This window comes from Alnus glutinosa, chromosome 1 (genome assembly GCF_958979055.1).
Source record: "Alnus glutinosa chromosome 1, dhAlnGlut1.1, whole genome shotgun sequence".
Lineage (NCBI taxonomy): Eukaryota > Viridiplantae > Streptophyta > Magnoliopsida > Fagales > Betulaceae > Alnus > Alnus glutinosa.
This window is the reverse complement of record NC_084886.1, coordinates 50087682-50109359: the sequence shown is the minus strand read 5'-3', so window position 1 is coordinate 50109359 and position 21678 is coordinate 50087682. Positions and strand designations below refer to the sequence as shown.

The 21678-nt window shown below is 35.0% G+C and overlaps 2 protein-coding genes across 3 annotated transcripts; one reads left to right on the top strand and one right to left on the bottom strand.

Moving 5' to 3' along the window:
• The first annotated feature begins 1707 nt into the window (after nucleotides 1-1707).
• On the top strand, nucleotides 1708-4030 carry LOC133856696 (probable RNA-binding protein ARP1). Of its 2 annotated transcripts, none has more exons than XM_062291758.1 (6): nucleotides 1708-2240; nucleotides 2373-2505; nucleotides 2707-2827; nucleotides 2944-2980; nucleotides 3330-3478; nucleotides 3624-4030. In XM_062291758.1, exons 1-6 carry the CDS (start codon nucleotides 2043-2045, stop codon nucleotides 3658-3660), a joined length of 675 nt encoding a protein of 224 aa, XP_062147742.1. In that variant the 5' UTR covers nucleotides 1708-2042; the 3' UTR covers nucleotides 3661-4030. The 2 variants fall into 2 exon arrangements, with proteins under 2 accessions (XP_062147742.1, XP_062147737.1); XM_062291753.1 differs by having other exon boundaries at nucleotides 1712-2240; nucleotides 3330-3507.
• Nucleotides 4031-6403: 2373 nt separating this feature from the next.
• LOC133856691 (polyadenylate-binding protein-interacting protein 12-like) lies at nucleotides 6404-13554 on the bottom strand. Its single transcript, XM_062291748.1, has 11 exons — nucleotides 13244-13554; nucleotides 12531-13121; nucleotides 12129-12239; nucleotides 11972-12016; nucleotides 11806-11878; nucleotides 11611-11723; nucleotides 11393-11452; nucleotides 11228-11275; nucleotides 11068-11136; nucleotides 6854-6915; nucleotides 6404-6758 (listed from the first exon to the last, which is right to left on the bottom strand). The coding sequence occupies exons 2-11, from the start codon at nucleotides 13065-13067 to the stop codon at nucleotides 6701-6703; spliced, it is 1176 nt and encodes a 391-aa protein (XP_062147732.1). The 5' UTR covers nucleotides 13068-13121; nucleotides 13244-13554; the 3' UTR covers nucleotides 6404-6700.
• Nucleotides 13555-21678: the final 8124 nt, after the last annotated feature.

Sequence of the window (21678 nt, the reverse complement as noted above, 5' to 3'; positions counted from 1 at the left end):
TTTTCGGCTTCCACCAAACCCACGCCGGTGTGCGTGGGTTTCCGGCCAGAGATCCTGCCGGATACCCACGCACACTAGCGTCGGTTTGGTTGGTTCGGCCGGAAACCCAGATCCAGTCGGGAAACCCAGATTCGGTGTGGGTTTTGTTTGTTTGAGAGATCCGGTCGGGAAACCCAGATCTGGTATGGGTTTTGTTTGGTTGAGAGATCCGGACGGCAAACCCAGATCGGCGTGGGTTTTTTTGGGTTAAGATATCTAGCCGGTGTGGGTTTCGGAAATCCAGATGCTTCGGTGAGATGATTTACTAAGAGATCATTCAGAAACCGAGATCCGGTAGTTTTTGTTGGTCCAAACGGTCGGCCGGCGACTGGAGCTCAAGAACAGGACATGGAAGTTGACGGCCGGTGACTGGAGGGGAGAATAGCATCTGGAACGGCGACTGGAGGGGGAGAACGATGGTTGGGGGAGAGAAGGGCATTTTTGTGATTTAACATTTATTCCATGTAGGATGCCACATGAGTTTGTAAGCTTCTCTTTGTAAAGGTTTGTAAGTACCCTAGCATTTCTCATAGATTTTTTTGTCAAGAAGTCTACCATTAAAATCAACTAGTTGTGCATCATTAATGTTATCCACTAAGAGGCCGTACTCTCTCTTGATATTGCCATAGCAGCCACCTCCGCTAAAATGCCCTCCGACACCAACGTACGTAGAGCGGGACAAACACCAGCCGGAAAGCCATGGGCTTTACTTTTCTCAGCATTTCTATAGTAAACTTCGCCAATAGTTGTCCCAGCCTGGACCCAAGCAGTCTCAGTACTTTCCGCATCGATCAATGCAGTAGGTTGAACATGACTCATGGATATGTAAAGAATGGGACTTCGGACACACATAAGACGCATGCACCCTAGTAGTCGATCATGGCCCCGCCCTCCACTTCGAATTTATTTTAATTTGCAGGGAAATTATAATTACTCTGACCGACCATGGGGCGGTTCCGCCACCCAAAAGGGTGGCCTTGTGGGGGATATTGGCAATTTTAAAATAGTTTGGAGAGAGATATATATTATCAATTGGATGGTAGTGTAGATAAATCAAATTAATAAAAAAAAAAACAAACAAAGATATATATTGGATTAGTAATCTAAAACATATCATGGATATGCTTGTCCCACATAGCAAAACCAAATAGCATGCACGTTCCTAGCGTCTGCAGTTGTTCAATCATGATAGTTTAAGTAGACGGTCAATGAATTAATCTTCCTTCTTAATTTATCTCAGCGGTCCAAATCCCACAAACATGTCACCACATGATCAAACCTATATTCCAAGCATAATAATATATATATATATATATATATTTTTTACGTGTGCAACAATTTATTAATTATGTGCTGCTAATTAGAAAAAACGATTTAATAATATGTGGAAGACGAATATATGAATAAGCTTTGTAATCAATGGATCACAACAGATGACAGAGAAAGTTGAATACAGCGAGGCGCGTATCTTTGGACCCATTAAAAGCTTGGAAAGCGATGATATGGCAAAAGATAATAATGGAAATTATAAAGTCGTTTGAATTTTTATTGGGAAATTTCTTGCATAGTTGCACCTTTTGTCGATCATTGCCCCCACTTGCTCCTTTCTTATTATTATTGCTTCTTGCTGTCTCCTTTTCTTTTTCTTTTTCTTTTTCTTTTTTTTTTTTTTTTAATCTCCTATATATGTTTTCAAGCCTTCTTAATAGCAATATTGATGAGTGTTTCTTGTTAAGGGTATCTCTCTTGTGGAATCTGAGGGGACGTGACTTTGAAAGTCTAGAAGGTTTTTGCAAGAAAAGAGAAGAAGAAGAAGATCGAAGAAGTGGTGAAGAAATCGTCGTGGGACTTGTTTGATTGATTGGTTGGATACTAGTCACATATATTTGTCATCAAGCGGTTTCTCTCTGACATATATCCTCGATCTCCGGCCTTTGTCAACTCTATTTTGTCTGGTTTTAATCCGAGTTCTCGGTCGTTTATTGGCGGAGGATCAGGTATTCATGTCTCAACAAAGGCAAAATAAGATATTGGTGGGTGCAAACAATGCCGACACAACCTACACCAAGATCTTTGTCGGAGGATTGGCTTGGCAGAGTCAAAGGGATAGCTTGCAGCGTTATTTTGAGCAGTTTGGAGAGATTCTCGAGGCTGTTGTGATCCTTGACAAAAATACAGGAAGATCAAAAGGCTATGGCTTCGTACGTACGCCAATTACCTTTTTCTTATATAAATATTAATTCATATATATATATATGTGTGTGTGTGTGTGTGTGTGTGTGTTTTTAATCTCTGATTTGATGTGTACAACTTTGTGTTTCTTAATGAATTAGGTAACCTTTAAGGATCCGGATTCAGCCATGAGAGCTTGTCAAAACCACTATCCGCTGATTGATGGAAGAAGAGCTAATTGTAACCTTGCAGCCTTTGGTGCACAAAAAAACTATCCAACCACTCCTCAACGAGGTTGGGAAATTTTCAATAATTAATATTGTCATATGTTAGTTATGTTATGTTATGTTGTGATAATGTTAATAAGAAGGAAAAGTTTGATTTATATACAAGTGATCTGAAAGCTTAATTAATTGAATCAATTTCATTTTACAGGAAAATTATTCTTATTAATTTGTTAATATTATTGCCCACCCAAAAAAAAAAATATTGCAGGAATGGAGAAATTCAGACCATCTTTAATTAGAACCATGGCTCCAGCTCCTTCCCAAGGCACTACCTCTCCATATTTTCATCCACAAGTTCCCCACTACGCATTCCCACATTCAGCATATGGGTAAGCAACAGATTCAAGGAACATAAATTACATTCTTTTTCAGAATTAATTATATGTATATATGCATAATTTTTAGCCACTCACTGTCTTCTAAATGTTTTCCCTTCAACATTCAGGTATCCTAATTATTACCCACAAGACATGTTTACGATGGTTAGTTCTTCTTTTTTTTTCTTCCTGAAAAAGCTTTTAAGTTCACTCTTGCTATAATTCAAAAAAGATGGCATAATCCTAATACACATGAAGTATACAAGAAAACTTCTAAGAATCTTGAAAAAAAAAATGAACAAAAGTTCAAAAAATATGTTGTTTGCAACAAAGTCGATCTTTATATATTCGAAGCTCCGAGCATTTACAATGTATATGGAAGGCAAAAGTTTGTATCTCAATATATTCTTGCACATTAACAAAGTAATTATTATCATAGCAACTTTTGATTTATAATCATTACACTGCCTGATGACAACTTTTAATTTGAATTTACTGGTGTTTGTTTGTGAAGAACTATTACAATGCATATGGTGGTGGCCAACAGTTACCATATTATTACGCCTATGTAGCAGCCGGGTCTCCTGGAGCCTATAATTACTATGGACATGATGGTCCACTGCAGATTCCCAAAATGACACAACATCCTCATTTGCCTCCCACGTCAGTTACCCCATCTGCCACTGCAACTGGTTTGAGTCTCTAAGCAATATTTTGCTTCTAGTTCTACTGCGTAATTTTATGATCACTTTTTCTTGGAAACACTAGAGCTTGTTATAATTGCCACTCTTCTTATTCATGAATGCAGCAAAACCAGCCACAGGAGTGCCAGGAACAGCCTCTGAACAGAATTCATCGGCATAATTTGAATGACGCAAAGTAATTATGTTATACAAGAGTAGAAGAATCAACAGAAATAGCAGAAAGGATTACAAAGAGCCAGTCATAGATCATAGCAGATTAAAGAAAGGAACAGTTTTTCATTATTCGTTTCCAACATGCCTGATCAGGTGGCATGCTGGGAAAAGTAAACAAGCATATATAGAAGACGTACACTAGGTGTAGTTCATTCTCCTCTCGTTTTTCATTAGACAGGCATTTTGCAATATTCACTTGCAATGGATTACTACAGTTATCTAGAATCAATTTTAATACACATGTTTAAACCCAACTTTGTATTGGTTCAGGATATATATATATTGCTTTTACATCTCTGATCTCGTTAAGCATTAATTTGACACTATATTAACGTCAAGCTCAGATAGCTTCAGCATTTGCTATCTTCATATTTGTTTGCTCAATATTTAATTTTATCCAGCAGTAAGTTAATTGAAGGCCGACAAAGGGTGTCTTTGTCCCTCTTTTTCAAAGGAATTCTCCACACGTAAAAGTTTCTTTCCAGACACTTTCCTAGCTTTAACGCATTTTCTGCATCATCCAACTTCTGGAAATTTCCTTTTGGGATTCGTATGTTTGTCCGAATCCAATGGGGTACGAATGTTGTTTGTAATTCGTTACAGATTGGATGAAAACCTGCTGAAAATCATTGGGCCAAATGAACAGTGGAAAAGCAAGCTGGAATACATGCTCCCGGCCAGCTTGTGACAGCCAGACTCCCATCCTTCGGAACAAATCCAAACTCTTCCAATATTAAGGCAATTTGTATTCGCATGTTGTTTCGTATCGTGTTGAGACATGGATATAAGATTATGTAGATCAAGTATAGTCGACTTATTTAATTAAACAGGTTAAACCCTTCAATCCTAACCCGCTAAATTCGTGTTGTGTTAATGTCGAGTTTGCAAGTATTGTCATAAATTGTCTGTCCAAGTTACACATGGGATGAAGGTCTGCCGAAAATCGCATAACATTGAATTATTTTGTGGTTGTAATGCTAGAAGATAGTCTTATTCACCATAATCACAACCACAACCAACTATATATGGTCAACTTCACCATAACAACAGTCTATAATATTAACTCAGATACTGTTGTCGGAGAAAAGAAAATAGAATGAATGGAGTATATGTCACAAGCTTATTGGAATACAAGAAAGCGTAGAATCAGGATCCTCTACAATTATTTGTTTAAATTTGAAAGAATTCAGGCAGGTAATTATGAGAGACCACTTATAGAAGTTACACGACTGGATAAATGGTTGGGCAATCCAATTCTTATTCGGTCAAGTAAATCTCATAAGTGGTTTCTCACAATCACTTGCCCAAATTCTCTTAAATTTAAGTAAATAATTGTAGAGAATCTTAATCCGAAAGCGTAATAATATCTAAGTATCATACTAGAGGTTGAAAGAGACCTAATTAGTCCGATTTGGCAACTAGGAATTCTAGTCGCCACAACTGATAATAATATCCAAGTATATATCAAAAGTGATGCCATATAGATTTAAGATTGATCTTAGACGGTGTAAGAAGGGCAAACAAAGAGTAGTACATTGAAGGTTGGAGGTATACTACGAGAGAGAAATCAACAAGGGTTTGAGAGAGAAGAGAAAAAAACGTAGAGTTGATCTTCTAAAATACTGAATTATTATTAAGAAAATTGTTTATTTTCGTTCTCCTACACATCTCCGTACAAGAGATGAGTAAATTATGTGATTCTTATGAGTTTAACGGTGGCTTTTTTTTAAAATACAAAAAAAACAAAAACAAAATTTTAGCGAATTAGGACTATTAATTTTTAACACGACACCCAACACAACAAACTCAACACAAAATTAGGATGAAAAGGTTTAACTTGTTTAATTCAAAGAGTTGGGTTAGAATAAACCTATATAGTCGTATACCCACCCATGCCAAAACATGACTTGAACCCGACACCGAACACAAATTGCTACCACTACCATTAGGAAAATAAGTCACCAAATAGGATGCTAATCAATTCTTGAAACCAACCCACATTTGCCTCATACCGGCTGCAAAAGCCACTCTAACCTCTTACTTAAATAAAAGAATGAGAGCTGACCCCATTCGAAGATGACCAAGCCCATTCTGCCTAATATTTAACAACTAAAAAAATCTCTTTAAAAATTCTTTGAATTGGCAATAACGCTGAACAGATCGATAATGTCTTAAGCCAATAGAATCCAATCAACATTAAGATTCACCTCTCATTTGTTCAGCCATTTCATAGACCACTTAAAAAAAGGTTCAGAAGCTACTACAGAATGAACCAAAGACCAGAGGGCCGGAACTTTAAACAAAGGGGAGTTTAGAGAGAGAGAGAGAGAATACTAACAAAACATTTCCCAAGTTGGGGGAGCTGTGCGAAGACGTTAAAAGTGGAAGCAATGACAGTAAAATGGCAGTCAGTTTGGTGACATGGCACATGGTGGAGCAGCAGCACTGGTGGCAATGGCGGTGGTAATGGTTGGGGCAGCGGTTGTGCTGGTGGCTGGGCAAAATTCAGAGTTACCGAAACCCGTACCAACTCTTCAACATAATATTTTTGTAAAAGACAAAAACATAGGGGCAGGCAGTAAGGATAAAGGAAGAATGGGACTACCAACAAAAACACAAAAGAAGATCATGAAGAATAGATAAAGACAAGTTTTCTTCTGAGAATTTCAAGTTGTTAGAAACAACAGACAGAGTATTAGATTTCCTCGGGACCATCCTTATAGAATTCATCACATTGTGCAGCTGAAATTATGCCATTCAGAGCCTCAAAATCCCATCCAACTCTACAGCTAAACAAAATAACCCATAAATTATCCCCTCTGGGCAAAACAGGATGCTTGACAGCAACGCAAGGAACAAAAGGATGGATATAAACGCCACAAGTACATTCAAATATTTCTGTAACTACGTATATATGTAAAGATAAACTATTAGCGGTAAATCAGTCTGGGAAACATGAAAGGATGATTCAGGGCAGTGGAGGGCGAGGAGCACGGGGCCGAACAGGCGTCTTTGACGGGCTTACCCTGCATGCACATGAATAAAGTCAGAAACTTGGGAAGCAGAAAACTGAAAAGAAAAGACAAAGTCAGTTATTACAAAAACAGTCTGCCACACCAACCTTATCGGCAATGATCCCAAAACCACACCACTACAGTTAAGAGCTAAAATTGCACTTTCAGCCTGCAAGAGTCATAAAATACAAAACAACAATCACTCTTATGCACAGGACTGATCAATGATCAAATCAAGCCAAAATCATGAATCTACAAATTCGTAGAAGCAAACTCTTGAGGTTTTACAAACAAAAGCATGTTTACCATTCAAATCATTTTTATATCAATAGATTTTGCTATGAAAACAAAAGCAAGGACCCAAGTGAAGATTAATGGCATATCATTAAGTGGACAGAGACTGACCCCAAGGCACAATCATGGCAATATAAGCGGTCCAACAACTCTTGAGAACTCTCACAAATCCAAATAACATCCCTTTGGAAAGGATACAATTATATTTTTTGTAACCAGACCACATAACAAACAAATGTATGTGTGATCTATATCACATTAAGGACAAAAGATAGAATTACATGGGATGGTAATGGGGAATGGGAAATCAAGCGAGATTGTGTCAGGGACAATATGATAACTGGATAAAAACAGAGAAAATAGGCACGTGAGAATGTCTTGATCAGATAGTAATTCAGATCACTCATCCAAGGACTTGCTTTACTCATGAGCCAACTTACAGATGGCAATGAAGGGCCTTAGTGGACTATGGACATTGGACATTGGACTTTAATCCCAGGAGTGGTAATTACAAGGTTGGCGGACCGATCTAGCTAAATCACCAGGACATTTTAGAGATTCACAATACGAGGGCTGGCATGCTATATCTACTTGCATCTCAAGATAGAATCAATGAAGGGAATAGTTCTAACTCATGACGATAGAAAACCACATGTAATTGAAATCCGTAACCTAATATCAGGTTCCTATGCTGGTACTTGGTTCCAATTTAGTTGACTACAAACAAATAAAAAAACTTTGACTATTGTCATAGCAAAGAATGTCCTTGATTAGAAAATTTTCAAAAACAAAAGAAAATGCAAAATATTCCGAATATATATATCCACTCAAAAAATTAGCTTGTAGACTTAAATCCTTCTGACTGCTAATGGGCTTGACCAAGTAACAAGCATATATATTACATTCCTGGCCCATGCCAAACCTGTGTAGAAATACTACTCAATGTTTTAGGACTAGGCAACAAGCTAAACCCAGACAAATCATATGCAAGGTAAACTTACTAACACTAGATACGAACAAGATATGCAAAACATTTTTCCCTAATGAATGCAACTAGTAACCATATTAATAATTTTTAGTAAGCAAAGGAGAAATCAGCTAGTATTTCCATGAAATTGAGAAGATGTATTGCGCAAAGAGCATCCACAGGTTGTATACTGAAACAAATATTATTCTTCTTTCAGTTTTTTAAGTTATATCAATCTCATGAAAGATGTTATGAGAAAAACGACAAAGCCATTGATTTTATGACAGAAGCATCTAGAAAATCAAGAAAAGAGCACCCACAGGTTGCAGACTGAAACAAATCTTTTTTGTCTTCACTTTTTTCCAAATTAATATATCTATTGTAGGAAAGATGTAATGAGGAAACAACAAAGCCAGTCATCTTTTATGACGCATTGCTAGACAACCAAAAAGCATATAGCAAAGATGACAATGGTTAACTTAGCGGCAAAACAAATGAATATCATAAGAAGTTAAAGGAGACACTAAGTAACATAAAGTAGTCTACACTACATGAAAAGAAGTCCAGTAACTGCAGCAGATACAGCATTTAAGCTCAAAGGGAAGCAAAAAAATATACAGCCTGCTTGCATCCTCCAACTAGCCAAATGGCCATCACATGATCCCTTTACTAGACCTTGTACCCCAATTGAGAGATCCACGTGCCAATCTTGTATTACAGTCCAAAAGGTTGACTCCACACAGGGTAGATACCAAAGAGCTAGACATCCCTACAGATCCTAAGAACCCGAAACATCATGTTACAATCAACTATACCCGAATGCTAATAGCTCTCCTCAGCTGAGAGAAGGGACCAGGGTGCATTGGTTGAGCAGGTGCTTATTAATAGCAACTTTCCACAGCTCAGCTGACAGCTAATAGGATGACTTCAAAGTCTTCTATTGGAAAAGCTCACTCTGTCATGTGTATGCTGAAAACATTTTAAAGGGGAGAGGTCTACTTGCTCTTGAAATTACTGAGAAAGAGAGCCTCTTAAGCGCCCATGGTATCATAACTGCCAGATGCAAACTACGACAATTCTGGAAACCCATATCTCCTAGTCTTATGGCTCACAGAATCAAAAAGTCCACAGGACAACAGACCCGCCTAATCAGTCCTTCATTAACAACTCTACAGGCCTTGTTTGGCATATCGCTTGATCTCCATTCCTCTCATTGCTGAAGTGTTGCTCTACTTCAACCTAAAGTACACTTCCTACAAATCACAGTATCCTAGCCAAAATTTCAAAGTGACCCCAGTGAGCGGGGGATTTTCCAAAAATAAGATGATGGAGAGACGGTAAGCAGTTTGAAGAGTCAAGCAATTAAGTGAGTTCTACGAACAACAAGGAGATGCAACCCCAGCTGCTTACAGCTCCCATCCACAGAATATGTGTTACAAATACAGTACTACCCAAATAAGAAGAATATAAGAAAGGGCAAAACATCCGTTATCTCAAGGCTGTGGTGTTTGCAAAAAGACATGATTATCAACGACTTATTAAAAAAACCAATCATAGAACATGGGAAAAGCATAAGAAACTATCTATCACTGTATCTAAAGGAACAAAACCATTTGGTACCATCTCAACTGTTGAAGCCACATCTCATTTTCTTGTTACTATACTATCCCAAACTTCTTTTTTTTTTTTTTCAAATCATAATTTAACTGGTGCAGCACTTGTAACTAAAAGGTCAAGATTGGAAATCATTGGGAGAAAGAACCAATCCTATATCTTTCCCTCCCTCCCATAAGTTACAAATTAGCTCATCTCCAAGATCCAATTTTCACTCAATTTGCATGGGGAAGTGATGTTTTCTCTAATAACTCCCATTACCAGCATCTCTTGGTGCACACAGCCACTACAAGTGAAAAACACGCATCCTTCTGGTCCAAAAGACTTCAGATACATTTTCTTGAGTTGAGTATTTTCCTAGATGGAATTACTAATAATATTAATAATACCGATGTAATAATCTTATGGCTCAGATCTCCAATTCTTGCCATTCTCCATGTTTATTAGTGTCTGCAACCACACTCATGTAGTGTAAGAATTTTTCCATCAACAATTTAGTAAGACAAGCTTAGTGGAGTTAAATTACTTTCTGAAAATGAGAGCACCTACATATAATACAGATATTACAATCATATAAATTGGTCTAAAAAATGTGTAATAAAATTCTTATAATGCAATGACATCCTATTATGAGGTCTACTGTCTGCTACAACTTCTTGTGTAAAACAGTAGGAGTATTCCCAGCCCCAATATTTCATTAAATAGGAACAAAATCGTGAATCCACATCATATTTAAATATACAATTAAAACTTGTTTATCTATATGACCAAACTAAATTTTCCATGTCCCATCCACATATGGCCTCATTTGACATGCTCTTTCCCATATACATCATCAAGTACTCATCGCCAAACTTCATATAAATAAAATCCTATATAAACCGAATGGCACTCAGAATGTTGAGTAATGAAAACAAATAAAAGGCTATATGCAATCTCTGACAAATTAGAAACTCCTGTCACTAGGTTCAGCATTTTTATGTCTCATAGACTTCAAATAATATCTTTAAATATCCATAGCAGTATGGCTGCTTTTTGAACAGACAAATGCTTACACCCAAGATTTATCTTTATTTTCCTTCACAAGACATGCCAATTACCATTCATGAAGGTGCTGCTTCATTTGCAGTAGTAGAAACTTAGGTATGCTAAGTATATATTCAGAATGTCTTTAAGGACTCTCCAAATATGTAAAATAAAAAAAGTGAGTACTCTAACAAAGAGATGTGAGTTCAAGCAAGTTATGGCGCTAAAGGGCTTAAACAAAATACCAAAAAGAAAGGATTGAATTTAGATAAGAAATGGACTAAAATGTCAAGCTAGCCCTGCTAATATAACTTCAAAGAATATGGACAATAATGTGCTTATCTGGCTTCAAATAGTTAGAACACACACAAGCGCTAAAATATTCAGTATCCAAAGGTCAAGAGCTCATTAGGTAATTACCATCGCGAATTCAACAAAAGCAATACGAGTTGAATGATGATAGTCACCAAGTAGCCTCAAGCGATGAACCTATGCAGGGAAATAAAGTCCAATAAGTTATAGATAAGAATTGAAGCACAATAAACAGTTTGAGGTTCATTAAACAAGGAACTCTACAAACCTCTCCACAAACTGTTTCAAAGAAAAATTTGACATCTGCTTGGGTGACCTGCATCAAGTGAAGAAATAAATAAGGAACAAATGAGCCAGTTATTTGAGGCCAAGAATATGGGCACATTGTGGCCCTTAAATACACTAGAATTATGATAGATATTTCCAAAATTACCTTCTTGTCGATATTCGTGCAATAAATAGTTCTTGAGCACATCTCGCGTTCATCTTCAGACTAACCATCATAATAACATAGGAAAGCCACAAAACAGAAAAGAGATACAAAATTAGCACACACTAGTAATGATTCGCTTTCTAGAATTGACAATACAAAAGAAATACATTCATCATGCGAAGAGAAGCACAACAATAGACAATTTATGTAGTCCTCACCCTTGGCAAAAATGTTGGATTGACGGGTGAAATTGCTGTTTTGGAAGGCAGCACTCTTACTGGGTAGTATCCAAGCATAGTCCCTGACAGATTCAAAGCAGCCCTTGCACCCTCTGAAAGCATATTACAGTCAGTACAATAAAACAAGACATGTATTCTTAGCTGTATATGAAGTTGGTAACCTTGTGATAATACCTTCATCAGTAAACTCGATAAAGGCAAAACGGAGAATGGAGTTAGGATCACCACAAACACGACAATCAACAACCTTTGGCCCAAAAAGACAGAAGACCATCATAATCATAATCCATCACTATAAAATTGAAAATCATACGAGTGAGCAAAATAAAATAATCATTACCTGTCCACAATTAAGAAAGAGAGCTGCAAGCTGCTCTTCAGTAACCTATATGAAAGACAAAGAGAATCAGTCTCCGAAGATAAATAATGCAAAACAAAAATATAACGTACATAGGGATATAGTTTAGACAATCCAGAAGCCAGACATAACTCGTTACCTGTTGATCAATGTCAGAAACATAAACAGTTCTCCTAATCATCGCATCTCTCTGTGCCGGAGACATTCTACCATTCATCCTTCGCTTCCCCTGAATATAGCCATTCTTCCTCTACAAGATGTCAATAAATCAAAACAATCAGCTAAAACAAAGTGCTACAGAACCAAAGTATGAAAATATATATATATATATATATGAACCAAGAACCATAAGATAAACTGCAAAAGGCATAAAATTTTAACACCTTCGCAAGTTTGGTTAGAGTTTTTCATGAAAATATAACTCAGAATACTATTTTTCTTTAGGTAAAATAATATTCATAACGTTATTATCACTACTTATCCTCCATTTTGTAAGCAACCAAACAGCCTAACAAAGACAGTAAAATAAAAACGCACATACCCTTCTACCACTGTATCCATTGGCATTGCCAAAACCATTCTGTACTAAATAATCGTTAGGATACCCAAACCCTACAACACCACCATCAAAGTAACCATGATTATTGGCAAGAGAGGGAGGCACGAATTCCTCGGCCATGGGATTCAACTTGGACAACAATTCCTCCAAATCCCTCATATCCCTCTTAAAACTCTCACCCCCATCCTCTCCATTCCTCACCACCACCCCATTAGCCCTCTGATTATTACTGCCATACCCACCACCGGACTTCACCACCCCCATCTGCTGGCTCTTGACCCCATTGGAGTCAAACCCATTTGCCATCTGACCCATCTGAGCCTTGTAATTGCCTGTGGCCACTGAGAAAGTCGTTGCTGCTGTCCCAGCTGCTGGTCTTTCCTTCTGATCATTCATGTTCTCCATGGGATCATTTCTGGGTTTAGATTTTTCAAGATCATTCTGGGCATTCGAGTCCGATGATGATACTACAGTAGTAGTATTCTCAAAATTTTGACTAGCATTCTCAGCAACCGCCATGATCACAGAGACTCTTTGTATCAAAATTGTCCTTTCAATCTCTTTCAGATTTCTCTGTAATAATTTCGTATACAACTGATCAGCTTCGCAGTCTTACCAATACATAAATATTAAAAAAAAAAATACAATCTTTTTTCATAATACCCAGATGAATATAGTCCATCAACAACACATACCTGGCTTATCTAAATCATTTGCATTGAAATAAGGCCAAACCCACCTCGAGATCGTTTAGTATAAGAGATTAGGACCCCAGAAACCAAAAAGGAAAATGGAAAAAGGAAAAATACTCTGCAGATTGATAAGAAAGTGGTTGAAATGAAACAGCACAACCTTTTTTTTCTTTTTCTTTTTTATAATAATATATGAAGTATTTTGCACAATGAGGATCTTTCCACAGAGAGAGAGAGGGCAAATGGGTGTTTTATTCTTCGGATCGTCCGTTTAAGCAGCACTGCCTTTTTGGACCTTCTTTCTTTTTCACAACGTCCGAAAATGATGATGCATAATAGCAGGGGAAGACCCATAAAATCCAATTTTAATGTGTATTTCCGGGAATGCCCATGTGGACATGATGTGCCATGTCATGTATGACATGGTGCGTCATGTGTGACCTTACATGGATGATGGATGCATGAGATGGTGTATGCGCGGTAGATGGGAATATATAGACCAGATTTCTTTTGATAAGCAGAAAATTATTAGAGATTATTGAGCATTGAAGAATATTGGAATTGAGAGGCATATTCCATCCACAGTCAACAGAAAGTAACGGGAGAGTTGTACATAGAAGTTTCTTAAATCACATGGGGAGATGTATCAAGAACAATAAAAGCAAAATTAGACAATGACAATGGCAGCTCTTTGCATATTGATATCAGAAACCCAATATTGAACTTTAAATTTTAGTTATTGAGAGGCAGATACTGCTTGATTGTGTACAAATAAATGCTATTTTTTTTTTTCATTTTTCCAGCATACTTAATTAAATGATGTGCATGCTCAATTTACAATTAAATCAATCTTAATTAAAAATGAGAAAGAAAGAAAAAAAAATATATCAATGATAGATTAAACATGTCACGCTAGCCGAGTATGCTGAAAAAAATGTTGAAATAATGCAAAATAGCATTTCTCATGTATAATTTATCGCTAACCCAAATTGCTCTAGCATAGGGATACTTTTTTGCTAACATTAAATCATACATTCAAATGCACAAAGCAAGGGACCCGAATCTCCATTAATTTTAATGCTCGGATTTGCTAGTGATTAGGGCAGTAAGTATGAGAGAGTCTTTATGAAACTCATCTGCTCACAGCTCCAACCAGTGGGCAGATGCTTGAGATATGTTCAGACTGGTAATTACCATAGAGACTCTCTCACATTTATTGTCCGAATTGCTAATAATCCGAGCAATAAATCATTGAAATCTCAATCCCAAAACAAGCGTCTTATTTTAAACAATGCTTTTGAATTTTCAATAATATTTATTACCTATAATTGTGCATTGTACTAAGCCATTATTTACAAAGGTGAATATAACTACAAATTTGCCAAAAGAATTATGATAAAAATAAAAAATAAAAATAAAAAGACCCAAATAATATTAGCTAAGACAATATATTTTTGATTAATCTGGTTATGCTGTATTATGATTTTTTTTACCATTTTTTATTATAAAATTAAAGTGAAATGAATACTCCAAATTTGTAGGTATTAAAATATATAATTCTTGAAAATATGGTGGTCATTATGTATTATTTATTAGAAAGAGTTTTTCTAAGCAAAACAACTTATGCAATATAATCTAAAGGGGGATTAGGGGTATTGTCCATAAAATCACATGTATTGAATGCCTGATTATGAGCCTGAATTTATTTGTATTGCATCTTTTGTTCTTTCCTTAAAAAAGTCCTTCTGGTACATGAATGATTGAAATTTTTTCTTACTGTTATATCAGGCATTTAGTTTATGACTTATTGGAGCAAGATTTGCACTTTCATTGTGGGACATGTTTCCACAATTCGTGTAGGTTTTTGTTTGAGCAAACAAAAGCATAATATATAATTACATTTCCAATCAACCAAATTTAAAATAGGGAACTATAAGGCAATTTATGATCCTTCCCACTCTAGTGTTTATTGTCACCCACGACTTTGGCTTGCCTCCAATAAAAACAAAAACCATTGAAATTTGTATGTGCTATTTATTGGAAAAATAATTGGAATTCTCGTCCAATCTTGCAATTTCGACCGTTTACTTTTACCCAATGTTTTTCAATGATTTTTTTCTCTAGAGCCAAGCCAAACTCATAATTAGATTTGACAAAACTGAATATCGCGTCGGGTTCGAGTTGATCCGACAATCCGATTAGACCAACATGAATCTGACACAATTAGTTAAATGGGTTGAGACATGAAACTTGAATACGACACGTTTATAAGGTTATAAACAGGTTGATGAATCATAAATGTGTCATTAACGGGTTAACATGTCATAAACGGGTTAACATGTTCATGACACAAACCCGTTTAACCTAAACTCAAATTCTATAACTTCGTGCTATGTTGGTTTCAAAAATTACCTACCCTTCTCATAACCAAATAATTGTTCAAATTTCAAAATAGGATTGAGGTTAATGGGTAGATATATTAGCAAATTATTTGGGAGTTGTTAAAGGTTTCTAAATATAGTCGACCGGAGCTCTTTTTGTAGGGATAAGTAATAGAAAATTCATGAAACAATTTGACAATGTATTACCATAGCATGCTATGGTATGATGCGGCATGCTTACCACATGCACACAACTACTAGCATTAATAACATGCGTGCGTGTCCATTAGACGCATGGTGGTTAATGTTCGCATTGCCACGCCACGTGGGCGCGGGGGTTTGGTTGCAAATTGATAGACTTACAAAGGCTGTCATTATCCACTGCTCTGACAGACGTCGGTATTTTCTTGAGAAGGGCATCATTGTTCCGGACCAAAGACAACCTTAGGCCCACTGCTTGCTCACGCAACAAAATGCTACAACTTGCCACGGATGAGCTCCACGTGTCCCTTTGGGTTGGTGGTGAAAACCAACTATCTAGTCTCTAAACGGGGTCGTTCCTCGTTTTTGGACTGTTAACATAATAACATTACAGGAAAAATGTAAAATAAGTTAAATCGGTAGGCATAAATTACAAATCGTTCATTTCTATTTTAAAGTGAACTCAAAAGTATTAGGGATATGCCTAAAAAATAATTTAGTTCATGGGGCCAATTCAAGTTAAATAAAAAATTATTTAAAAATATATATTTAAATTGACGGAACGTGTCATTTTATTAGTTTTATATATTTTTATTAAGAATGACACGTGTTGTCATTTGATTGGTACATACATAGCACATAACAAAATTTATCAAATGTTTTAACGAAATTTGACTTCAAAGACTAAATGGTTTTTTTTTTTTTATTATTATTATTATTTTCTTGGGACCTTTGAAAAGAAATTGAGTAATTTGTAATTTATTCCAACCACAATAACTAATTTTACTTTCTTTTTTTTTTAATAAAATAAAACATCAAGTTGGACTTTTGTGAAATTTTGGATAAACAAGAAAATTGGATAAACTTAAGAGGACTCCTGATTAATATTGATAAGTTGGAGGACATTATCAATTTGGACACTGTATAGACCAAGTTTTTATCCAAATTGGACTGGGTAAATTTTTTCTAACTGCCTTATTTTAAAAAATGCATGCGATAATCACAGTCACACGCTCTAAGGATGTTAATCCTATTAAAAATACATGTCACAATTATATAAGAGATGTTAATTTAATATGTTAAATTAAGTAAATAGAAGGAATAATATTTGGTTAATAATAATGAGATATAGGAATAAGAATCATCAAGTAGATAGCTTACTTTGGCTATTACCTAGTTCAAATAATGGTAGATTCGTATTCTTATTCTTATTTAGTTATATTATAACTTTAATAAATCATGAATATTTGAAGTGAGGTTGTTCTGGATGTAAAGTCAACTCATCTCTCACCTTTGAATTTTGTTTTTAAATATTCTGTTTTTGTCAAGCCTATGGACCCGGAACTAATTTGTGCCTAATTTGTCATTATACAATATCCTTAAAAATTATATCTTGTTAATGACAATAATTTTTCAAAAAAAATTCAGATAATGTTTTTCAAATATCAAATTCTACTATGATTTTATCCAACTTCTTTTAATTTTGTTCCAAATTTTTCTAAACCAACAAAACATAATTTTAAAAAACAAAATTTTATCTATTTGCAAATTTTTAAGAAATCGCACGCTCAAACTAGCCATAAATGATAGAGTGATTTTGCAACTTAGTTACAAAGATTTTTGGATCCTAGAAGAAGAGTGGATAGTTGGTCATTAATTAGGGAGGAATGCTACACATCATCCCATTGTCTTTTTTTTGTCCCCCCAAAATTGATGTGGCTCTTAAAATCACCATTGGATCAAAACCCATGAGTGATATATCAAAAATTCAATGGTAATTTTAAGAGCCACATCAATTTTGGGAGGACAAAAGGAGGACAAGGGGATGATGTGTAACATTACTCTTAATTAGGAGCATTAAACATGGGATTAGTTTCAACCACTCACAAGAATACATACCAAATTCTTCAATTTTTTCTCTTCTTCTCATTTTTCATCGGAGGGCTTTTACTATGAATTCATTTTCAAAGTGAAAGTCTACCTAACTCTTATCACGTCAGCCACTAAACAATAAAATTTACCCGTCTAATTTCGATGCTTAATTTTTCCCTCATGTTAATGTTATATCACGTAATACTTATGTGAAAATTGTATAAACCATTTGTAAATATATATTTTTAATTATTTTCCAAAAACTACTATTTTTTGGTAATATAGAAATAAAACAGCATTTAATGGTATTATGAATCTATTATTGACACGTTTTTTAAAAATTTAAATAATATAAAATCAAATTTAAATACTGACGGTAAAATAAATAGTCTAATTTCCGAGTCAACCTGAGTGGCATAATGTAAAATTGGAAACTTACATGAATGGCGGAAAATGGGGATTTTTCTTCTGTAGACCCCACCGATCGGCTTATGATCCTCCAACGTTTCATCTCAGCCATTGGTGTTCTGTTCTGGTGGACGACATAGATGATGGGGGCATTTTTCTTCTGTAGACCCCACCAATCAGCTTTTGATCCTCCAATGTTTCATCTCGGCCGTCGCTTCTGGTGGACCATGCACCCACATACATGGTTTTGATGTTTTTGCAACGTAAGCAATGTTGCTTTTCATATTCGCGTTGGTTTGGTTTGGTTTGGTTTGGTTTAACCGTTTCAAATCAAAATTTTTACACATAATTTCGTTTAAAAAACGGACGTTCGGTCTGCAAAATTGGAAAAAGAAACGGTAATCAAAAGAAAAAGGAATTTTTTTTTGCGAAACTAAAGTCGTAAAATTAACGTTGGAATATGTGGTATTGGAAGTATAAGATAATAAAGATATGATATTAACATATGTTTGGTGGGTGGGAATCTTAAATCTTTGATGTCTGTTCCAATAGGTAGTAGCAGTACTTATTCGATTTCAGTCCAATCATGAATCGGGGGATTATTAAATTGGGATTACTTTTTAATTACTAACTTCACTTCAAATGGTGTTAGGTGATAGATGGTATTGGAAGCGAATGGGAAGCATGTCGAAAGTACAATGCAGGGCATCCAACATCATAATGAAAGAGTCACTAATTAATAATTATGATATTATATATATATATTTTCATGAAATGGTACTGCTGCCGAATGGGAATTTATTTATTTGTCCTCCCTCTACTACTTCTCCCAGAGATGTTGTGGCATGGCTTAAAATAATAATAATAATAAAATAAATGGTGTGGCATGCTAAATTTGTAGAGTTTTTTTTTTTTTTTTTTTTTTTTTTTTTTTTTTTTTTTTTTTTGTGTGTGAAGTGATGGTGAATTGATAACAAATTTGATGGGTCCCTTTAGATTGGAGATTTAAAATGCGTAAAATTTTAAAAAAATTACAATTTTGCAACGTGCGATTTAAAAATGTAGTTAAGTGTTTGATAAAAACATAATTTGTTATTTAAAATTGTAATTTAACGTTTAAAATTGTGAACATTTTTATTTTTTTAAAAAAAAATGATAAAAAAATATAGCCACTTATCTGTGATTTGAAAACACAGTTTTTTTATACGTTTTGAAACCACTATTTTTTAAAAACACATTTATAAATGATACACTTTATGCGATTTTGTTTAAAATTATACTTTTGGCCTTTGAAAATCGCAGGGTCGAACATACTATATATATACGGTGAGTTTCATCTTGTGAAGGTGTATTTTTTAAACAAAATTACAAAAAAGCGTCTCAAACAAGAATTGGTTTGAGAACGTGAAAAAAAACCAAACTACGATTTTATTAAACACTTAATTATGCCTTTTTAAAATCAAATTTTTATACCTTTAAACCAACTTTGGAATACTAGTTACATTTTGGGTATCTCTATGTTCCATGTGCCACAAGTCTCCGATCGATATTGGTTGGTGTAAAAGTAAAAGGGCAAGAATGAGTAGTGATAGGACTCTGGGGTCCAGCTTGCACCCTATTTAGAGCATATAGCAGATCGATTAGCAGGCTTTCGACAGTCCATGCAAATTTGGTGCAAGTTAGGGACAGAGCCAAAGAGCCATTAAAGCAAAGCTCTGCTGGTTTCTCTCCAAACCCCAGATCAGATTGCTTCAAATGATTAAAGCCAGAGTTGGGGGCTGCACTCTTTCTGCATTGCAGTAAACTGGAAAACAACAAAATGCATCGCTTCCCAAATATTTCCTGACATACCACTCTCACTCCTCACTCCTCACACTCAAACTGTGGTCTAAAACAAAATTATATGCAAAAAGAAGAAGAAATAGCACATGATCGACCTCCTCAAAAAGCTTCAAAAGTGGGTGATGAGGGTGAAGCACTCTCACTTTTGTATAGGTTTTAGTGCAACTCAATAATTCAAATTTACTACTCATAATTGATACCATCCAAAAAAAAAATTACCATATATAGGCAAAATTTTGAATTTAACCCAAGATTTTAGATTTTTTTTTTTTTTTTTGAAAAGCTTCTTTACTTACCACTCTGATCTTTTATCATTTTTGTAATCAAATTCTTAAATTTTAAAAAGTGTCAATTTTAGTATATCCATCTATTTTTTTTTCTTTCAATTTCATCAATCTGTAAGGATTTACCGTTAAATCATGTCAAAATTTCTACAATACCCCTATTTTTTATTTTTAAAAAAATCAAATATTCAAGAATTGGTATTTTTGCAAATTCTGTTAAATTCTTACATTTTTTTGTTAAAAAAAAAATGAGTAGTATTTTAAGAATTTTGACACCCCTTCGTTAGAATTTAACGAAAAATTCTAACGAATGACTGTAATTGAAAAAAAAAAAAAAATGAAAGATGTATACAATAAATTAACACTTTTTAAAGTTTAAAATTATAATTGCAAAAGTGATGAAAAATCAAGAGTGATAAATAAATTTTTATTTTTTTTGCTTGGTATTCCCTTCAATTATGATTTACTTGCTTGTCAAATTCGTCATTTTGAGATGGGAAAATGGATCTTCCAAAAAGCTTGGGCGAGTTCAAAGGCTTAAGAAACGTGGGCTCAAACAATAAAAAAGTTCATATTTTGCAAAAGAAATGCTATGGATATCAAACTTTTTATCAGGATATAGGTATCAAAATAATGTGGAGCTTATTCATTAGTACTTGTAACACTTGTTTTGATTCATTGTTGCATGAAAGCCACGTAATCGGCTGTGTAACCCAAGTGGAATAAAGCGTGCTTACAAACTGTTACATGAAAGGAACTGTCATGTGGAAATTATATCATTATATGGGTTAATTAGAATTTTTTTTAAAAAAAGGTCTTTAATCTCTTTCTTAAGCAATAATCAAGGAAACTTTGGCTTTTAAAGCAAGAAAACTAGTCATTAGCATCAAAAAGTTATTATCCAAATTAACCTAATTGATTAAATTAACATGTGTCCAAATGTATGAAATTTTTACGTGTATTTTTAAAAGAACGTGTAGTCTCACGTGTCAATTTAAAAGATTATTTCAGTTTAAACGGTTGGGATATAAAAGAAGCAAGTTATTATTGGAGTAGAAATAAGCAAAATCCACAAAAGGAGCAGGAAAGAGTGAAAAGCCACGTTGTACAGACGGGATTATTTTAGTGGTTGGTGCATAAATTGTTTGTTGACTCTCTGTCACAGTGGGTCCTTTTAGTTTAGTTTTAGATGTAGCCTGTAGAGCCACCAACTTGTGCAACTTTTACGCAACCGTTGGTCAAAACCCTTTCCCTATGAAGTGGTTTATGGCTACAAAGTCAAACCGAGTCCCCTTCTTTATTTATTTATTAACACCTTTGCTCATAATGACCCCCACTCTATTCTCCTCCTCGGCTAACAGGCCCCAAAAAAATGATCTACACGTGTTTGAATGAGCCGAGTCAATTCTTCTTAAAAAGCGATTTGACATTGCGTTAAAAAAGTTTAAAA

Excerpts from the sequence above, each read along its gene's own strand:
- LOC133856696 (XM_062291753.1), top strand. The coding sequence starts at position 2,043 with ATGTCTCAACAAAGGCAAAATAAGATATTGGTGGGTGCAAACAATGCC. Across the intron at positions 2,506-2,706 it reads TCCAACCACTCCTCAACGAG|GAATGGAGAAATTCAGACCA; the intron begins GTTGGGAAATTT and ends AAAATATTGCAG. Across the intron at positions 2,981-3,329 it reads CACAAGACATGTTTACGATG|AACTATTACAATGCATATGG; the intron begins GTTAGTTCTTCT and ends TTGTTTGTGAAG.
- LOC133856691 (XM_062291748.1), bottom strand. The coding sequence starts at position 13,067 with ATGGCGGTTGCTGAGAATGCTAGTCAAAATTTTGAGAATACTACTACT. Across the intron at positions 11,137-11,227 it reads TTGAAACAGTTTGTGGAGAG|GTTCATCGCTTGAGGCTACT; the intron begins GTTTGTAGAGTT and ends TTCCCTGCATAG. Across the intron at positions 6,916-11,067 it reads CTTTTGTTGAATTCGCGATG|GCTGAAAGTGCAATTTTAGC; the intron begins GTAATTACCTAA and ends TGACTCTTGCAG.